The sequence below is a fragment of the Aptenodytes patagonicus genome, chromosome 1, assembly GCF_965638725.1.
Source record: "Aptenodytes patagonicus chromosome 1, bAptPat1.pri.cur, whole genome shotgun sequence".
Lineage (NCBI taxonomy): Eukaryota > Metazoa > Chordata > Aves > Sphenisciformes > Spheniscidae > Aptenodytes > Aptenodytes patagonicus.
The window spans coordinates 65,570,898-65,591,624 of NC_134949.1; the positions used below are offsets into that span (position 1 = coordinate 65,570,898).

General features: G+C 46.9%; 2 protein-coding genes across 2 annotated transcripts in view; one reads left to right on the forward strand and one right to left on the reverse strand.

The window, feature by feature from the left end:
- Positions 1-1,068, forward strand: part of AGK (acylglycerol kinase) — a 36,333-nt gene extending 35,265 nt beyond the window's left edge. The window contains exon 15 of the mRNA XM_076340289.1: positions 597-1,068. Coding sequence (XP_076196404.1) covers positions 597-734 — 138 coding nt within the window. The 3' untranslated portion in view covers positions 735-1,068. The remainder of the gene's footprint in view (positions 1-596) is intronic.
- Positions 1,069-1,128: 60 nt separating this feature from the next.
- Positions 1,129-19,275, reverse strand: DENND11 (DENN domain containing 11). The gene is made up of 9 exons (XM_076340277.1): positions 19,041-19,275; positions 12,832-12,931; positions 11,589-11,747; positions 10,744-10,897; positions 10,345-10,483; positions 9,743-9,874; positions 9,402-9,552; positions 8,845-8,913; positions 1,129-7,730 (listed from the first exon to the last, which is right to left on the reverse strand). The coding sequence occupies exons 1-9, from the start codon at positions 19,273-19,275 to the stop codon at positions 7,535-7,537; spliced, it is 1,335 nt and encodes a 444-aa protein (XP_076196392.1). The 3' UTR covers positions 1,129-7,534.
- Between the last annotated feature and the right edge of the window lie 1,452 nt (positions 19,276-20,727).

Sequence of the window (20,727 nt, forward strand, 5' to 3'; positions counted from 1 at the left end):
GTCACCAAATTTGTTTAGGTAAACTCAACCTGCCATTTTGATGAATGGTTTTAATCATTGGTGACTTTATCAGCGTTATAGAAAATGCTCAAGAAAATTCTACTGCTGAATAATTCCTGACCCGTGAATTACTTTGCATCTCATGTTTCAGATCAATATAGTAAAACAATACCAAAAGGTGTTTGTAACATGGATTTAATAGGAGTTATTTAACAGGCACTTCTGCGGATTAGCTTGTGTCACCACTGGCAGACCAAGATCTAAGTGCATATAATTGTAGTTCCAATAGCAAAGAATCCTTCAGTATAAACAATGTGGGTCATTAAAGCTCCCTAGCATTTAATTATCACCAATTAGCAACTAAGTGAGGTAACATCTTATGCAACACTCTTAATATATTATGTGCAGTGCAGGATAGCTCTCACTGTGTTGTTGAGACCAAATGGCTGGAAGGCATAGGGAGGGGGTCATCTTGGTTAAGACTCAGCTAAGTGTTCAACTGTAGTCTATTAGTAAAATCAGGTATCAGTATTACAGCATTGCTGAAATAATCTGTTTAATGTTTAACCCTGATCAGCACTGTTATCTGTACACAGGGCACTGAGGGATCCTTTGGCATTGATAATGAGGAGTATGAAGCTATGCCTGTGGAGGTGAAGCTATTACCCCGGAAACTCCGGTTCTTCTGTGATCCCAGAATGAGAGAGCAGATGCTCCATGCAGCAGTACAATGAGAATTCATGTCAAAGGGGCCAGTGTTTACCAGTCTTACCAGGGTCTCTTCAAGGCACATGAGACCTCACTGACTTGATTAGCCCCATCGGACTAATAAGCCGTTTGGCTATTTTTATGCACAAGATACTTCCATTGGAAGTAGCTGATTTGGCTAGTCTCAAAGGGGTTAAAAACGCAAATGAAAATTCTAAGAAATGCATGTTAACTTGATGGCATCTTTTTTTCCCCCCAAAGAAGTCATCAGTGTTCCATTTACAGCACTGCAGGCTGAGTGCTGTGTGCCAGATGCTACTGCTTTAATGCAATTGTATATTAAAGTAAAATGAAAGCACACTTGTCCTTGCGTTTTAAGAGTTTAGGTCTACTTTACCTATGTGTAAATCTCGCAAAACCTGGGATCTTGGAAAAGTTTATTTCGGGGGAGTAATGCGAAGGAGGTCTATGAAATGTTGGAAGCACCACATTAAAACAGGCAGTTGGTTATCTACTCTGTCACAAAATAACTTGGAGATCAGTGATACAAAGCTTCAGAGGAAGTTTAAAAATTCCCCATATGCATCCGGATAAGATACTTACATTTTTTTTTTTTTCATCTTGCCAGATTCAACAGCACAGAGTTCCAGTTAATAATATAGTAGAAATATATTCCTCTGATCAAGTTTAGGTATGTTATACAGAAGCAAATTGGAAAAATGTCATCATTGACCCAAAGCTGTATGAAGTACATGTGGAAAGACTCTTTAACAAGCCAAATGAGTCTTTGTAAGTATTCCTTTTATTCCTGTAGTAGTATAACACAAATAAGGGCATCCAAATAACTTTTTTATTCATTGTCTGGTTGCTCTTCTCTTTAATGTAAACAGTGCTCATCACTCCTTATGCAAGCTACGTTCCCTGGAGCCTCAGTACTGTAATTAGTTTTGTTGCTTTTCTGAGCTTTTGTTTATAGCTTCACTTTAATTGCTGAAAGGAAATATTACTGACTTAGGCAAGGTTATCTGTTGCCCTTCTTATTATAACTTACAAGTTCACATGATTCTGCCTTACTTACTGGAAGAAAAAAATTTGATCCTTATTTTTCTGTGATTACTGTTTGTACATAGTCCCCATATTATGCTGTGATATAGTCTAAGTTCATCTGTTGATTCTTTGCTGTAATCAAAATAAGGATATAAGTGAATTGACTTCCAGCAGCTTTGTTAAAGACTGCATGCTGGTGCAACAGCATCCTCTGCTGGAAACTTGCTAAAGGAAAAATGCTTTGAAAGGGGAAGGAGGGTTGGTTTTCTGAGTGATGCCGGAACCAAACTGAATGCTGTCCTTCCCTTGTCTATAGTGTGGAGAAACTAATTACCTAAGCTATTGGGGCAAGCACTCATCCCTTTCTTGACTAAGATCTAGGGGAGTAGAAGCCTGCTAGTTCTTTTTAATAGTTATGCTGGTGGTAGGGCCTGTGTTGTGCTGTCTTTCTTCTGATCTGCAGCAATTAATAGTGCCCTGTGGACCCCTGGGATACTCTCCGAGGAACATGTTGGCTGTGCTCTGCTCTTTTTGCTTGCCACAGAGACACCCGGAACGTTGCTCTGCAGCCACTGGCTCATTCAGAGTCAGGGGCGGTTCTCAGCAATTGAGTTTTTCATCAAACTGATGCTTCTGTAATAAAATTAGCAATGCTTTTGCTCAAGTGGCAGGAAAGACAAGGCAGCAGCCATTTTAAAAAGGTAAGCTTTAATTGTATTAAAAAAATACCCACGTTTTAGTAAGCAGTTTCTCTACACAGCCACAGGCCTGTGGGAGCAACCACACATCTGCAAGATGCAAACAACATCAGAGCTGTTAGAGCTACAACCAGCCTGCTGCAAGGGGTGAGATGACAAGAACCAGCTTCTGGTTCATCTGTACCATGTTACAGGGAAAATGACTAATTCTCTTCCATAGTATCAGACGCACAGCTCCCGTTGCAATGTGATTCCTTGCTTGAGGGTAACCAAGAGCTCCCTTCAGAATTGGTATTGTTAATGCTGCTCTGATGTTAAAGTACCAAGGATCGTCTGAGACACAGACTGATATTTAAATATTCATACCAGCATAAGTTGAGTAGCTTGTATAAATAACATTCAAGTAATTTTTCCCCTTCCTCTAGAATTCAGAGGTCTTCCAGTATGGAGTGGTTCTAGACCTCTGAATTGCAACATTCAGAGGGGAGGTGTGAAGAAACCATTACATAAAATAAGCAGGGGCTGAACCTGCTATCTACAGTGTTGAGGAAAGGACTTGGTTCTCATGTTTCTGTCTGACAGAAAGACAACTTTCTTTGTATGAACTCCAAGACAGGAAGCTGGATTAGAATCCTAGGTCCCACTCATGAAAACACTTATCCTGGCTTCAACTTACAGTCCATTTTAGAAGGGCTTAAATACTGTAACATAAATGAAAAGGAAGGATAACAACCTAATGATGGACCAGCCCAAGGGACCATTTCTTATTTTAACCATGATTAAACGTTCCCATTCGAATGGCATGTTGCATTAACCAGGACCTGAAATCCCGGTTCATAGGCATTTAGTACCCTCTGTTTTAGACAGACATATCATTCTGTTAAGTCAGTACATTCCAGTTCCTCGCAGAAGACAGATGTGTTGTATTCTCCCATAATCACTAGACCGCTAGCTTTGGGGGGGGCGGAAAGGAGACAGCAACTAACTTAAAAGTAATAGCTATGATGAGAGAATTTGGGTTAGTATGCATGCTTTGTACCTAGACTTTTGCATTAGGACAGAGTGCTCTTGCCTTTCCCCTCCCAGAGCAAAGCATGCCTGTCTCTTGCATAGTCTGTCACCAAGAGGGCCACAGCTACTCCTAGCTTTTTGCCCATTAACTTTGGCTGTTCTTAAAATGGAAGAAGTATTTTAGTAGCACTGCTTTACAGAATAAACTGTACACTAAGCTACTTTCCCTTGAAAAGTGATGGAACTTTCTTATGCCCTTAAGGATGCTGGATAGGTGAGCTCATCTCCTGTGACAGGCAAGACCATTAGCTCTAACATACATTGGAGTAACTACTTCATATATGCTAGAAAAGAAGGTATTAGCACGTCTCTAAGAAAAATCTGAACTCTAATTCAGTAAAATGCCTTTCTTCTAGTATCCATTATAGTTCTTAGTTGTACTTGGCTCTGTGCAGCTTGGCCTAACCTTGCAGTGGGAAGACTTTTGCATGATTTAAATGTCTGGCATGGTATCCTTTGTTCAGATTAAAAACCTAGCTTTTATTTCTCTCCCAAGCTTTACCCTCCAATCCACACAGTACAAGTAATAATAATTCATTACTTAATTATGCACTTTCTAGTGCAACTTGAGTTAAGATGCAACTATGAAGCTCTTGCTCTCCTGTTTAAACTCAAGCAAGTACCAACTGAGAACCTGCAATGGCTGTGCTATGACTTGGGTGTTAGAGAGGAACATACCAGATTGTGTCTACCAGGGCACAGGATATATATATGGTCACTGTAACCACCATTCAACCTGGGCTCTGATCACAAACAACTGACCAGAGACATCACACCAAAGAAATTAAAGGCACCACTGTAAAGGCAAAGTACTTCAAATGGAGAAGAGGATTTTTGCAGTAATCAGCAATATCCTACCTTATATGCCACACTTTCCTCCCTCTTCTAATTCAAAATACACCAAATAACTGTCTCCCAGCTGCTAGCATTCAAAAAACCCAACTATTAAGTGCCAAGGAGGGAATTTTAAATGTATGCATTTAACTGTTTCACCTTGAATTATGTTACCTCCCTGAAAGATAAGATTCAGTGAAGTTGGTTCCAAACAAAAACAGCCTTACTGAACAAGCCCTCATGGCCCAAGCTGTAGCCATTTGTTTATATTATGTACTCATTTATCAAGGATTTTCCACGTGACAACAATAAAAGCAATGTCTATTAGAAAAGGCGATTGCAGGTGGAAAGTTCTTCTGCAGCAAATCAAACAAGGAAGGGTTATGATAGAGAAGCCTTTTTGTTCTGTCTTTTGTAGCAGTCACCTGCCAAGAGAGGCTGTAGAGAAGCAAAATTACAAGGAAGAGCAAAATAGGCTGTAGCCATCCAGCTGGGATGTAGCGTGGATGCTACTTTTACAGTAGTCTGCTTGCTTTGATGCTTCTGCACCCACACTACTGGTAGCAACTGAAGACCTAGTTTCTGGAAAGCAGAGGTTTAATAAATGTCAAATAGTAATTTCAGGAGGTTCTGCTTGGTGGGCTCTAGCAGTGCTGTCTAGTAGACCTGATGTTCTGATAGCTTGTGAACATAGTGCTCTCATGCAGGGTGTTAGAAAGCTTCTGACTGCAGAGGCTGTAAAATGTCAATGACAAATTAAAGGTTTGCTTGTATTTAGTTCAGCAAAAGAACTACTGACATCAAAGAGAACAGAAAGTCATTAACAGCTGACCACAGCTAAACTATGTAGCAAACCGTCAAGAAAGTGAGAGGAAGAATTGCTAGAGACTAGTTTCAGTTCCTTTTTTTAATGTCTGAAGGAAGTTAAGTAAGTGCCAGCAATACAGTGCCAGCTATACTTTCTCAGGGATCTTCACTGCAGACAGCACGTTAAAACTAGAGTGGAAGTTAGAAAAAAGCATGGAGATTGTGGGTCACTTTTATACTAGAGGTGTCAATTTAAAAACAGAGCCTTTTCTTAAGGAAAAGAGACTGGTCTTTCCACTAAATTATATTCAGTTGTTTTTTCCTCTTTCTCCATTTTTCTTCCCCAACCTTCTAAGGATGATTACGTTACAGTTGTGAGCAACTAGCAATACAAGCAGCAGCATGTTTTCTTTTTTTCAATTTTTTGTTTTGATGTACAAAAACATCCCAAGCCCTGAAAAAGCAGGCAGGGGAGTGACTGCTCAGAGACAGGCAGATCACAGGCACATAATATGCTGAAGCTCATACCAATGAATTGTGCAATAAGCCTTGTGCGGCCCCTGATCCCACACCTCATTAAAACCTCTGAATCCACAGCAAGCAAAACTACCCCTTTGCTGCAGATGATAGCCTTCAAGGAAAAACAGGACATGCCAGCCTCCTTCCCTCCAGAGGGAGACAATCTGCAGAGGGTCTACTTGGAGAACATTTGCTTCACCTGTTTTAAAAAGAGAGTTTGGTGGTTCAGGCTCGGTCTCACCCTATAAAATGCTAGGATAAATGGATACATCAGCTACAGTTTGCATTTCTACAAACTGCAGAAAGGCTCCAAGAGTGCTGAAGTCTGTTATGGTAGAAGCAGCAGCTAATTAGCTATAGCCACAGTTCAGGAAGAACAGTTAGCTTAAAGCTGATGCTGCTACTGGCTGAAGGATTTTGAGCAAAGCAGTATGTCACACCTAGAACCCACAATACCATTCTTGGATTTCACATGGCGAAGTGATTACTCTTTACCGGCACAGCCTTCCTGGAGGTAACCACTAGTCCTGCACAAACTGAATCCTGTTCTTTCCACAGCACAAGAATAAGAAACACTCTTGATCTGGTTCTACAGCTTCTCTGCCCAGGGAAAAAAAAGGCTCACTGTTAGACATTGCTTCTAGCAGCTGTGCCAGTTAGGAACACCAAAGGCCAAGGGAACCTCCTGCAAACTGTGAAGCCAGTCCAGCTGAAAGGTCACATACTGCTCTCTGTCTCACACTGAAAGCCAAGGTCAGCAGCAGGCAGTGCTGAAGGCTGCTCGACAAAAGGAAGATCAGCAGACAATGTTAAAGCAAAGTAGTGGCAAGTACCGCGCTACAAAGGAAGGGCTAGTGACATTAGTTAAAGCATACTTATTCAACCGAATCCGGCCCAGCACCATCTGAGCTGAGGCTGGAGAACATAGTGACTGCAAGATGGCTGGCTCAGTGATGTTGGTCCCTGTTAAATGGGAGACCATCTTGCTGGTTTGAAGATTTTAAACCAAAGCAGCAGGTGTGATGCAACTGAAAACCAGAGGAAGTGGTAGGAGGGATTAAGTAGAGATGGTGCTCTTCTCCAGCTATGAGATAGGTAGGTGTAGTCTTTGCCAGTTTATACCACCTCAAATGCTGGAAGTGAAACCATGCCACTCTGGTAAGCAAAGTCATAAGATCCTGTAGCACCCCCTTATCCCAAACTTGCTTCTGCCATTGACGAGGAAGGGTGGCTTTATTCCAACTCAGCTGCTAAAAGTTGGGTGAGGGGTGTTTAAAGGAGTCCTATTTTTTATCATTGGTTTAACTGTCCCCACCAGTAAACATGGTAGAACAGGAGATGTTTTATGAGACTGGGCCACTAACAGCCTGTGCTGAAGCTCTCTTCAGTCCCCAAGTGGAAGAGGGGGATGATAGGAGGGTTTTCCAGTCAAGTCTTGAGAGCTCAGCTACAGCATTTCACATTGGTCCCCATCAGACAAAGTGCTTTCCTGAAGCCTTCAGCCCTCAGGTATCCAGGCTAGGCCAAAACCTAGCTATCACCGGCAACAGTGAGGATCGATGCAAAGGTGCCACTGGTCCTATCTAAGCAAAACAAAACCACCACAAATGAAAGAGAAAGAGACAAAACCACCCAACCAAAAAAAAAACCTGGAGCAGGTAGTCATTGGGAAGTTGAGAGGGAGAAAATAAAATCACATTTTGTTTTAAAATTATAAATACTCTCCATATAACGTTATTAAATAAAATGAGATCCATCCAGTGGCTGTGGTGAGTTCCAGTGATACTCCTAAGCAGTGTCTGGTAGTCTTTAAAAAGTGATCTTTGCTCCCCATCTCTCTTGCCCTTGGTTTAAGTGCAGCAGGGGTTGTCAATGACTAGCATAACATCAATGCCATACACTTCCAGCAGGTCCATAAGGAAACTTCGATCCCCTTGGGGATCCAGGCCCATGCCTCGTGCGTGGTCAGCTGTCAGTGTCTTGTCCTGGCTGGCCGACACCTCCATCAGCGTCTGAAATATGCGGTTGTTCTGCTCCATGAAAAACCTATAGGATAAAGTCAGCTAAGATGATGGCATTGGACCCCCCAAAAGATAGCATATTTGCCAAACAGGCAGCAGAGCCCCAGAACTGCATTTAACCCCCTTTAATCATAGATCCCACCTTCTTGGGTGACGCTGTAGTAGTTTTCCATCCACCCTACGGATGACCCAGAATAAACAAAGATAAAGCAGTAACTTTTCATTTACAGTGGTGCTTCTGTCTGGCTGATTTATGGTAGGCATTTCACTCTTCAGAAGCAAGCCGCGTTATCAGCTAATGTGTACTTTGTGGTAACCAAGTGGGTACATCAGACCTAGAACTCCCATAATGCAAAGGAGGAAACAGTGTCGTCATCCATCTAGTAAGCCACTGAATAAATAAATTCTCCATTACTGGCACAGAACACAGCAGTGAGAGCTACTTCTTACCTAGTACTTTCCTAGGAACATGCAAGGCTGTTCAGAAAGAGCTCTGACTACATCTGTGCAGCTCAACAATCAGAGCTTTGCCCTGACAGCCCTTCACACAGTTTCACCCTGTTACTTCTCACCTGCTGCAGACTGTGAACAACAGCAGCAGGCAGTGAAGGTGGTAGAGGTGTGGTTTTCATCTAATTCCATACCTCATACTCTACACCCAGTTCTGGTTCCTCTGTTTGCCAAGTACAAAGCTAGCCACATCAATGGGCCAATCCTTCACATGCAGGTCTTATCTCCACACTGTACCTCCCTCAGCATGGTACAGTGCCTGCTTCCCACAGACATTGTCCTTTCCTGAGCCAAATGTTCTGGCATGAAAAGTCCTATGGTGCTTATGTTTTCAAAAATGGGAGGGGATTCTTGCATTTCTAATTGTGTTTTTAAAATTCCCTTCTCCCTCCCAGCACTTAAGAGACTCCAGTGGAGACTAATATGGCTGCATGTGGCTACTCGAAAGGAAGATGATCTGAAGAGGAAGAACCAGTTTGGTTCTTGGATCCTTAGAGGGAGAGAGCTGACTATGGAATTACATTAACCATGATGTTTCATAATATGCCAAACCAGCGCAACATGAAATCAGTGAGAGAGGTTTCCTAAACCTAACAGTGACCAACTAAGTATTAGAGGTAGCCACTCACAAGATGAAAAGGTCCTCTTCACAGGAGCTACAATCTTCACCCACTTCTTGAGAATACATTAACATCTGCCTGAGAGAAGGGAGAGAGATTAAATGCGCATACCTACAGTGAACCTCAAAGCATTATGAGAAGACAAGGATTACAACAAAAAACTTCACATCCATTTCTTGGAGACCAATCAGACTAACACCGTTGCCCCGATGTCTGACGCAACAGGGTAGTCTTTATAAGGCATTGGACTAGAAATCAGGCTATGTTTTCAGTTCTACTACTGATCAGTGGTGAACCAATGGTGAGTTACCACCTCTGCTTCTCTTCCTGCCTTCTATCCGCTCCATCAGCTCACCGGCAGAGTAATCGTATGTGTGCAGAGCGCCCAGGGGCTCTCATACCAGTCAGCTACAGTGGAACCAGAATCTCAAAGAGATGAGCTGAAGCAGTGGGAAACTTTGAAAATACTAAGACAACAAGGAAAGTACAAAGGAGCGGTGTCCTCTTTATCCCACACTGCACTGCTCTCCTATCAGGACCAGGACCACCCAGATGTCTATTATTACCTCTGGTCATTGAGCCGTCGGTACTTCTCCTTGTCAGCATTGTTAATTTTCAGGAGTGGTTGCAGATGCTCATGATGTGTCTTCACATTCTGGTTGTCCACATAGACATCATAGAGATCCCGTTTCTCCTCAAAGATCTTTTCTGTTGTACCTGTCAAAATCAGAGAAGATTTTCAGAGCAGCATGTTGCTTTCCCAGCAGACCAACTGTTCTCTCCTTCTTTCGTAGTTAGTCATTCCATGCACATCCTATTTCTCATCAAATTTTATTCCGCAGTCTGGTGTCTCAAGACATTTTGCAGCCTGAAGTTAAAAACGTCACGCCTAATCCATCGTACTTACAGGCCACATATGATACTTCTGTCTCCAGCATTTCTATGTCTGCCACATTCACATAGAAGAATGGCTTGGACTCTGGGACAGTTCCTCCAAGACCAGGCAGAGAAACATTGGCAAGGCAACAGCAGCAATACACTGCGGACAAGAGAAGTACATCCTGAGACACTTTCAGTATTCCCTCAAGGGCATTCTGAGCCCCGCTTACCCAGTTCTCCCACAGGCTTCTATGAAAACAATGGTTAGAGCTTTGAAATGCCCCTGAACACCAGAACTTCTCAAGTGAGGACATCCTGTTTTGGACAGGAAATAATCAGTTCTCCCATAGGAATCCCATGTTCTAGATTCCACAAATTCATTCAGCACTCTTATTTTCCTGTGTTGACAGGAACTGTATTTGACAGTGCCAGGTACATCCTTACCCAAAAGGCCTGAAGAAAAGCGCTTTGTAGGAAATGGGTAAATGCAGGCTGAATGGTGTCTTCACAAGGAATGGTTGCAATGGATTTTGAAGACCTGCATGATGTCTGTCTCCTCAGTACCCACAGGCATTCCTGCAGTGCTTCAGCCTACTAGATCAGAGCTCTGCGGTGTCCCTGGAAACATACCTCTATAGCAGACAACTCCAACTGGGGGCGGTGAAAATATCAGTATGCGCTTGCGCAGCAGGGCAAACTTCCAGAGGACAAGGATCTGCTCACCGAAGAATTTGATGAACTGAGACATACAGCCAGCAGGGTGTGTGATCTGCAGGTGGAAGGAAAGGGAAGAAAACAGCTCAGAGGTGACACAGGGACACATGCACAGATGCTAAGTCTAAATGTGGGAGCAAGACCAGCACACAGCAGTGACAGAGAACTGCAGCTTGTAACAGCCCAAGTAACAAAATCCTACCTAAAGCAGCCTACAAAGTGCTGGAGTGACTGCTTATGTAAAGAAGTATGAGACACCAGCGAGGAGCAGCAGCACACTGCACATTCCTGCAAGCCTCAGAGCACCTGTCTCACCTTCATCTCTGGGTACATGTATCTGTGGATGGACGGCAGCCAGTGGACAGGTTGCTGAGAGGTGGGGGTGCCCTTGCTATCAGGGAGAACTCCTTTCTTGTCATCATAGAATGCCTCTAGATGGGAGTAGTGCCCTGGCATCTCCAGCTGGTGTCTGGAAAAGAAAGGAAAAAATGGGAGATCTGTAGTGTCTCCAGACTTATTTAGTGCCTTGCCCACAGCCAGCATCTGCTTTGCCAGCTAGCAAAGGAGCCCTGGGTGCCTCAGTTGCACAGACTTATCCAGGAGGGCAGCTGAAGCGTCAGGAGTAACACCAGCTTTCAGTGCAGCCAGAGAACATGGGCAGGACTGAAGCAGACAGCGAGCTGATGTACGCATAGGACTGATCCTGTCTTAAATATGCTCAGGTAGGAACAGCTTTCCCTTCTACCATCACCATTTTCCCTGCCAGGTCCACTCAACACAGCTGAAGCCCACACCTAGCCAGGATTACCATCGTAGGTTTAGAAGCCTTTTGTGAGCCCTTAGTAAAGTGGTTTTCAGATGGAGAAAAGGGGAACTTCTTGTCCTCTCGACTCTTCCCTTGACACTTTTGTCCCCACAAAATAAGGAGGGTTTGGATAGCATCTGACTAGCCTGTTGGCAATGAACAGACTGCTGCTAATCAGTTCCTTGTTTCCTTCCTGTTGTGAACTTGTAACTCTTTCTGGAGAAGTAGTCATTCAAGGAAATCATAGCTCAGCATTGTAGCCAAATTCTCCCTCACGCCTAAAACCGCTCTCCATTGAGGCAACGTTACCTCTCCCAGGCAAGGAGTGGCCAGTCCCATTCCCAAGGGAACTTACCTGACCTGGTTCTCCAGAAAGTGCATGTACCTATACAGCAGGGTGTAGGAAGGGGAGAGAATCCCCACGGACTTCATGCGGGCACCACGCTCTAACTCACTCTCCACAGGCATGTTGGCAAAGCAGGCCAGGCCAAAACAGAGCCCTTTCCGGAAATAACTGGGGACAAACGTTTGACAGAAGGATTAGTGTTAAAAAGAGGGAAGGGGAAGAAAGAAACATAACTGACCACTAAAAATACTGATTTGGGAATGCAGTTCCTTCTCTAAGGAACCCCCCAAAATCCCACCCTGCTATCTGAAGGGCTGAGGGCAGGCCTCGGGTGTCCTAGCCTTCTCAGGAACAAGGCAGGACATTTTAGGCAGGAGTTCCCAGGAGTTCCCACTAAAGCCCCTACCAGCCATGTCACAGGCTGGTAAGGAACGCAAGTAAGGAAAGAACTTGGAAGGAAGACCAACAGAAGATGCAGGACCCAGTCAACGCAGTGCCCTTCTTCCAAGGAAGAAGAGCCTGCAGTGCATGAAGATGTGAGTATAGTGTAGCTACCTAGTCGTATTTTGGGTGCCAACACATTGAAGCATACTCTAGCTGAGTGCCAGGGTAAATTCACATGCCTTTGAGAAAGTAACTGTTATTCCTGACCAAAAGGAATTGTGACACTGCAACTCATTGCAAAACATTGCTGCATTGCAACACTGGGTTAGTAAAAGGATGGGAATGGAGAAAATTCCTAGCTTATGTCTTTCCATTGAAGGAAGGAGCTAGCAAAGAAAGTGAGCAAGGACTGTTTATCACAACATTTAAAGGATCCAAAAGCACTGGCAGGATTAAGAACCTTTTTCGAAGTCCACTTCCTGCAAAATCGTTCCCATTTCAGTTCTGCCATTCTTTCCCCTTCACCTTAGGCCTCTGCTGACAGTCCCAATAGTGGCAGTGCACTATGATTTGCCCAATATGCATTAAAATTTGCACACTACTGAGAAGCTGGCCTGCCCCATTCACCAGGTGGCTTCCACAGCCAAAGCTGTCGTACAGCAGATCCCACACAGCTAGCTGGTACTTGATACGGTGTTGAGAGTATCTGAAGAGTATCTTTGGCTCAGCTAGATACAGTTTAGCAGCACGTTTATGCAGGAACTTAACTTCATAGATGGTATTTTTCTTCTATGTTCTGAATTAAGGGATGGTGGTGTAGGTGTGCAGCTAAGAGAAAGAAGAAGTAATATAGCTCAGACATACTCACATGAAATCTGACTGGATTTTGTGGGACCCACTTGCCATGGATTTGAATTCCACGCCTTCCAAATCAATATCTTGGGGTAAACACCACTCCACCATGTTGCCTGCAGAGAAGCAAATTTATTTGGGCAAACTTGAACACCGTACTCACTTCTAAAGGGCAAACACCAGCAACAGCAAGTTGTTGCTTTTACATCACTGGGATGCCAGTAACCATGCACTAACGCAACTCCTGAACTCCTAAATCGTCACAGACAGTAGCTGACATACTATACTCCACGCATCTCTTGCAAACGTTACTTGTTGCAGCACAACACCCAGATATTGCAAAACTTCTGGAGCCGTTTCTGAAGCTAGTGCTATTTTGTGGATTTGTCCTTTATATGCTTAATCACAGAGCAGCTACGGTTTTACCTGACAGTAGATGAGTTATGGTATTAACGCTGTTCCATTCAGGCTGTCTGCGTGAGTATCCGATATAGAAAGAACCCAAAGTATAGACTGCTGCTCTTTAGGATGAGTTTCCATGATAGCTCCTACCACCATCAATATCCTCTTTTGACTACACTTGGCAGGGCTGGTCAAACAGGAACCCCTGAGCCAGCATCCCAGTCATCACTACTTCTCCCTGGAATCTCTCATGTTTAGTTTAAGATAGGAGGAGTTAGCTTGAAGCTTTATATGGAGGCTGAGGTGATCCAAGTACTGCAACATGTTTGTGCATGCTAGAATAACCAAACTAAAAAGCACATAAATTACAAGCTAGATCAAGATTAGCAAACATCTGTCACCTGCCAACCCAGCCAGAAAGCATGCAGTTGTTCAGTGGAAAAGGCCACCTGAGGAGCCTGATCCTGGAACAAATTATATCAGAGAAGTCATAAAAAGTCCCTAAAGCTGATGAAGTCCTGCCCTGCCGCTGGCAAGTTTACCATGGACAGAAAGGGTGACTTCTCAGGCTTTCCCATGCCAGCACTTCAGAGCCTAACCCACTCATCTGGACACTCCGTCTGCACCGAGACGTGCTCCAGGTTTGCCCATTGAGTTCCCGTTCTTGGTCAGCCTGCCCATAGCAACAGCATTTGAAGTAATGCAACTTCATTTTAACAACAAAGCAAACAAACATTCTTCAGTACAATGCAATGGCAGATGCACCGTGAAGATGCTTTCTACTGGTACGGTCCTTCCACCGCCCTTTGGGGTAAGCATCCCAGCTGTGCTTGCACGGACAGTGTACATTTGGAAGGGCCTTGCACGCAGCTGAGACTTTTAGAGATATTTAAATATGAGGCCTCATTTCTGAAGCCTGTCTGTTGTGTCATTACTCATACTGCACAAGCATATGCATGCACTCTCGCACAGGAATTGGGCTTAGCTACTGACATTTAAATAGGCTATTTTTCTTCTCACATAGATACTGTATTCAGCAGACCTCCCCCAACCCTGCCTGGCAAGGACTTCAAAAAACCAACAGCGTTAAGCATGGCAACAGGAGAGGTTTTGCATCCAACTAACCACTTCTAGTCCATAAGCAGACCTCTCCTGCAGAGCCGGGCTGGCTGGGGAGTGGCAGCAGCCTCGCGACCCCGAGCACAGCTCTGTGCAATCACACGTGAAACCACAGAGCTCTGCTGTAAAGCGTCTTCGCCTTTGGGGCCTGTGAAAGGCTGGCAGAGAAAGCCAGTGACATCATGTCAGCCTGCGCGGTCCCCTGTAGGTTTTGCATATTATATATAGATGTTGGCTTTTGTTGTTTGGTGTTTTCTGTGTGTGTTTGGCTTTCTTTTTAAAGGCACAAGACCCTTCCTTTAAAGAGTGAGGATGTCAACTCTTAAGACTGTTGCCTCTTAACCACAAAATTGTGGTTAAGGATGGATCCGCTTTTAAGTCTTGCATCGCAGAGAATCACTTATTGGTCATTACCTATATAATGACCTTATTGGTCATTACCTATAGATTAAAAGATCAATACGCAAGAACACCATCGAGCAAAGGAAACGTTTGACTTCTTGTTCAATTTAGTCACAAACACTACCGTCAGGTATAATATCCACTACAGAGGTGTTGAAGCGGACATGGCCCAAACAATGTCTGTTCTGCAGCAGTAAGTAAGGAAAAGATGCCTTGAAACAGATCCTTACCCTACGTGTAACCACAAAACCAACTTGCGTATCACACAGCTATTTTTTTTTTCCTGGGATCTGTCACAAGCAACCCACACCTGCGCTCCTGGCAGCTCCTCACACCACCTTGCCCTATGAATGTACAGGCGACGTGGCAGTCAGAGAACAAACGCAGAGATAAAAAAAAAATTTAAGAAAGTCAGTCTGGTGAAACAGTAGAGCAAACAAAGGAGAGACTTTACCCAGACGCAATAGTGACTGCCAGCCTGCCTGAGAAACCAGAGGAGGGAGGAAGGAGCAATGTTGTAGAAAAACAGGAAGCACTGCCCTTCCCCGTGCAGAAAGCAGCTCTCACGTGCACAGGAATTTTCCAAGTGAGAGTCACCCAGCATTAGAGAGCGGGCGAGTAGTTTTGCTGAGAGTCAAATCTGTAGATCTGGAGATCTCTTGGGAGCTATGTCCCAGCTCCAGGCCAGGTCAGAACCAGCACTCTCAGTTTCTGGTGTGCGAAGTTAAGGATGTTCTTCCTCTTTCTCTTGTATTTTCTCTCCCCTGGATTTTCACATCCTTACGGAAATGATGATGGCACTAGCATTTGGTGGTCATCACCTGGCCCTCCTCACCATTAGATGTTTCCCAAGATCTTTAGGGTCCCCAGCTGTGCAAGGCTACCATGTTGTGCCTGGACATGAGAAGCACAAAGTGTGACCTAGCCGTCATACTGGCTCCATTTCCTGCATGGAAGAAACGCGGGACAGAAAACCAGGATATTTGCATCTTCACTGGTGCAAAACAGATTACTTCCCTCTCTTCCCTCCTTGCCTCCCTCCATTACTCACATCACCCTTAAAGCCAACAGGCTGTGTGGGACCTCCGCAAGGTTGACTATCATCATCTTCATCACAGAAAAAGGGCTAAGAAGGTTCAGCCTCTTCTCGACTATTCTGATCTGACAGAGTTGACGTGGCCGTGGACTTTGCTTCATCCTTCTTTATCTCCCTCCCAAAGCAAAATTTATTGTTCTATTTTTTTCACTTGCTTTACCCAAACAAGTAATGAGTCTCGGAAAGCACATGTGCTCAAGCCTAATGCCAAGTAGGTCACACCTACCAGATGTATCCCCACTGCTGCCCAAGAGAGTCTTGGGTCTTCTGTAACTACCTGCCCAAGGGACCACCCGCACTAGGAAATTCAGCAGCCTCGTTAAAGCCCCTTGTGACTGTGCTTTTTAAGGGGCAGTGTGTGCATGGACCCCATGCTCACATTTTTTGAAGTGTCAAAACATTCCCAGCTGAAGGAGGGGACTGCCAAAGGGCAGGGAGCAACGAGAAGATGGCACGGTTGGCTCCCGGGCTGCCACCATTCTGCACGTAATTTACAGTTCACTTTCTGTATTAGTGCAAGAGCCATCTTTGTAATAGCGGTGAGAAGAGCTCCTTCTCAAGTGCCACAAGGTTCACCATGCTGGAGGTGGGGAGAGCACCACTGATTTAGAAGCTGCCTCTGGCTCTTATGTTCAGCCACTCACACGAGCATCGACAGAGTCCCAGAGACACCGGAACCGTAACAGTGGCCTGGCAACCCCATAACCTACCTTCGTGAACTCATTACATGCAACTGCTAGATACACTGAGCTTGTCTGCTTCAAGCCCTTCTAAATTTAGGAGGAAAGCTGTTACGTTCTTCATTAGCATAGTAACCACTTCATCCTTCTACAGTAAAACATCTCTCACCCAACTGCTCGCCTGTATTTGAGTAGACATTACCTGGCATAACTACCCTCCCAGCCACCACCAGAAATTCTGCTTTTCACGTGCCTGAGCAGGCTACCAAAGGAGGTCTGCTGTGCTTTTCCTGGGCAGGATCAAGCAGGTTTCCAGCTCAGACACTGAGGGGGTGATCTCCTTTAAGTCACACACGAGGACCAGATACCCTTATGAACATTACAGAAGTCCTTCACGCCATCTGATGTGGTTGACCCAGGAATTCTCATACCCTCTTTCCGACCCTAGCAAGTTCACACCACTGCAGCTTCAAGATCTTTTTTCCGAGTCCACATCATCCATAGGGCACTTTGCCCTCCACCTGTGCAGCTGACATTTGTTGATGTGTTCCTCACAGTCCTGTCGTGCTCCTTTCATTCAGCATCAGTGCTGAGTAGCAGTGGGAGGCTGAATCTTCCTGGACTTCATAGAATACTCCAAGGCTAATGACACCCAGCATTAACTGCACATCAGATGTGAGAAGAGCTGTTTCCCAACTTTCCCTGGACTTCATTCAAAGCAACAGCTGGTTCAGACAAACTCCTGAGAAAGCTCAGCTTTCTGCCAACCAAGAAAATCTCACCATTTCATAGAAGGCATATGCTCTCAGATTGAAAGACAACCTGCCGTTGCTTTAGTCATCCGGACTCTTCCATGTTTTGGATACTTATGAGAAACACCTCCCCTTTCCATCTCCTGTTGGAAAGATGACATCCAATCTCGTTTTGGATTTTGATGAGTCAAGAGCCTCTGACCTCTAGACTGAAGACACCTCTCTCTGGTGCAGTATGAAATGGGAAACTTCTCGAAAGTCCTTTGGTGTTTCAGGACATAGTGGCCATGCTGCTTGGCAGTGTGCATTTCTGACAGCACATCACACTTGGGGCTCCGTTCTCTTCACTACTTCCTTGGGATTTTCAGTTCAAGACCGGGATTCAGTCTTCACTATCGGGGCCCTCTTGTGAGCATGATGTCAGTTACCTCCCCCTTCCACTGAAGAACCCACCACGCTTTACAGAGCTCTTTCCTGTCTCTAGCACTTTTGCTAGGCATTTGCTAAGAAAGTGTCCGTCTACAGAGGGAAGAGGAGCTCGCTCCCAGATCTGGATGCAAATGGGCTCCTGCATCTCCCAAGCGACTTCCTAAACTTTCTGATCGTACCAAGACTTTCACTCTTGCTTTTGCACCCCAGGTTGGCACCAGGCAGGCAAAAGACCCGACGACCTGTCTCGGGATATCAGACCCCTAAGCGCAGTACCTGCCTTAACAGATGCGAGGCGGGTGCTAACTTTCTATCTGTGTCATAACATTCTGTTTCATGGATACTGCTACAGCAGCAAGACTAACAAAACAAAGTTAACATGTTTTCTGAAATGCTGATTTGCAGACTTGAAATGAGTAACCTCTGTCAGTAAAAGAAGTGATACAACACCAAAGTCCGACAGTGCCGAGGGAGATGGATATGGCAGTGAAAGGTGGAAAATACATTCCCTTGCCCCTCTCCTCTGCCCTCCTGGATCACAGCACTCCAAAGCACTAAGAGTCCCAGAGATCCCACCAGAGGCCAGCTTCTAAACACACAGGTCACCAAGACATACGTAGCCGAGCTGCTGCTGCTGCTGGGGATCATGCCCTGCGTGCCTGCCAGATTTACCCCTGCCATAACCGCCATCCATCGCCGATAGCTGCAGGCAGGTCTGCGCCACACCATGGAGACAGAAGGATGCTCTCGAGATGCTGCTAACAGGTTGGTGCCCCACACGCAGCACCAGGCAGAGGCTCGGCCCGAGGCCTGGACGCTGTTCGGGGCGCAGGGGGTGCCCCAGCGCCGTCCCCAGAATCCCTGTCCCGTGTCCCGCTACGGAGTAGCGCTACGCCCGTCCCTGCCCGGGTCACCGGCTCTCCTCGGAGCGGCACCAGGAGCGGCGCCTTCCTCCCGCCAGAAGTTCTCGGCGGGATGGAGATCTAGCCCCCTTATACTCCGTTTTCGGCAAACCCCCGCGGTCCCCTGGCGCACGGCGTTCCTCGGGAGGCCGGCCGGGGCACGGGGGACCGGCAGCCGTGCCGTGAAGGAGCGGTCTCCCGTGGGGGCAGAGGGCGGCCCGGCTCCCGCAGGCCGCTCTCCACTGGCGTCCGGCGACACTGCCCTCAAACGCGGCGCGGGGAGCGGTCCCCGCGGCAGGAGGGATGCGAGCCGCGGGACCCGCAGCCCGGCCCCGACCCGCATCCATCTTACGCCAGCGGCAACCGTGAGCCCCAGGCCCGGCCCCCGCAGGCCCCGGCCCGGCCCCCCGCACCCCGGCCCGCCCGCCCCCGGCGCCCCTCACCCGTGCGGGGGTCGAAGGTGACCACGAAGACGGCCACGATCTGGTCCTCCTCCGCCTCCGCCCGCGGCGGCCCCGCCGCCTCCGCCGGCCCCGCGCCGCCCCACGGAGCCGCGCTCCAGCCGCCGCCGAGCCGCCGCCCGCCGCCGCTGCCCGCCTCGGCCGCGGGCGGCGGCGCCGACACGGCGGGGCCCTCGGCCCAGAAGAGCAGCGGCGCCTCGTCTGCGCGCTCCACCATGGCCGCGGCCGCCCGCCCGCACGGCGCCGCGCCGAGCCGAGCCGAGCCGAGTCGCACCCCCCGCGCCGCACCGGCCGCCTGCGGGGGGCGGGGACGCCGAGGGCCACGCCCCCGCCGCGGAGGGGGCGGAGCCGGACAGGGAGGCGGGGCGTGCCGCCGAGGAGGCGGGGCGTGCCGCCGGGGGCGGGGCGGGTCGCGGCTCGGGGCGCGTTTCTGCGGGGGCGCGATGAGTCGGTGCTGGCGACGGCCCCGCCGGGCTGGGGGGCAGCGGCGGGGGTCTGGCAAGCAGCTGGAGCTGCCCGAGGGGTAGCCCGGCGGGGGGTTCCCGGCTTCTGTGCTCTCCAGTGCCAGCTCCCGGAGGAGCACGGGAGGACTGGGGGCTCCCTAAGGCAAGGCGCCCGCCTCCCCGTGCTTCGCCGCCTCCCGGAGGGCAGAGCCGGCTGCCTGCCTTCTGTCCCCCCCAGCCTGCGACCCCAATGTAGACCAGCTGCCTTTCTGAGCAGGAGCGCTAAGGGGGAGCCCTGTCGAGCCCATCCTACTGGGTGAGCCAAGGGAGTTGAGCAGAGCAGCCTCAGGGCCAGGAGCGGGGCAGTCTCCCGTACCCCCAAATTGCTGCGGTGGAAGCTGCAAGCCACAAATCTGAAAGAGTCAGTGATACTGATCCAGTATATACTGGGGTGTGTGTATATATATACACACACATATATATGTGTGTGCTATAGAAGGATGTGAAACAGTTTTCAGAGGAACAGGCAGAATCAGCTTCAGATTGAAAGATGGAGACCACAAGCATGAGCGAGGCATCCACAGGCAGCCAACTTCTGTGTAATTACCATCTTCATTACGCTACCACCAATGTCATTAAGTGTCATTAGGTTTAACTCGGTTCTCTAGGATTTTCTGATTAATTGGATTACCCAATTAAGCAGGCCACAATTAAAGGGAAGATATTGTCATAAAAGCCTTAATTGTCTAACTTTTTTCCTGTTGAGCAGCTCTGAGTGTTCAATATGCCATTAAGAAACTCATCATCCAGTTTCCTCAACAGTGGGTTTTTAACATTAGTGTCCATTTGCTGTAAGCTTCATTTCAGACAGCTCCAACACCGAGTAGGCATTTTGTTTCACAAAGCCCATGCACAAGTTTACTTTGCAGAGCTATAAACCGCAGTAGGTGGTGTTTAGCAGATGGAGTTTTTCATAGAAGGTGACTGGTAAAGAAAAAAAAAAAACAAACCCTGCACAATATTTTGTTACTGTATAAAGAAAAGCCAGATTCTGCAAATACTTGGCCACATGCTTCCCTTTAACCGTATAGACAGTGCCAAGCTTCATTTTGATGAATATTTTTTTGTGTGTCGGTGATGCTAAAGTGACAGCTTGTTTCTCTCCTCTCCTTCATCCCCGCGGTGGTGCTGGCACAAACGTCAGTCTGTCCCCCAGCAATCCAGGC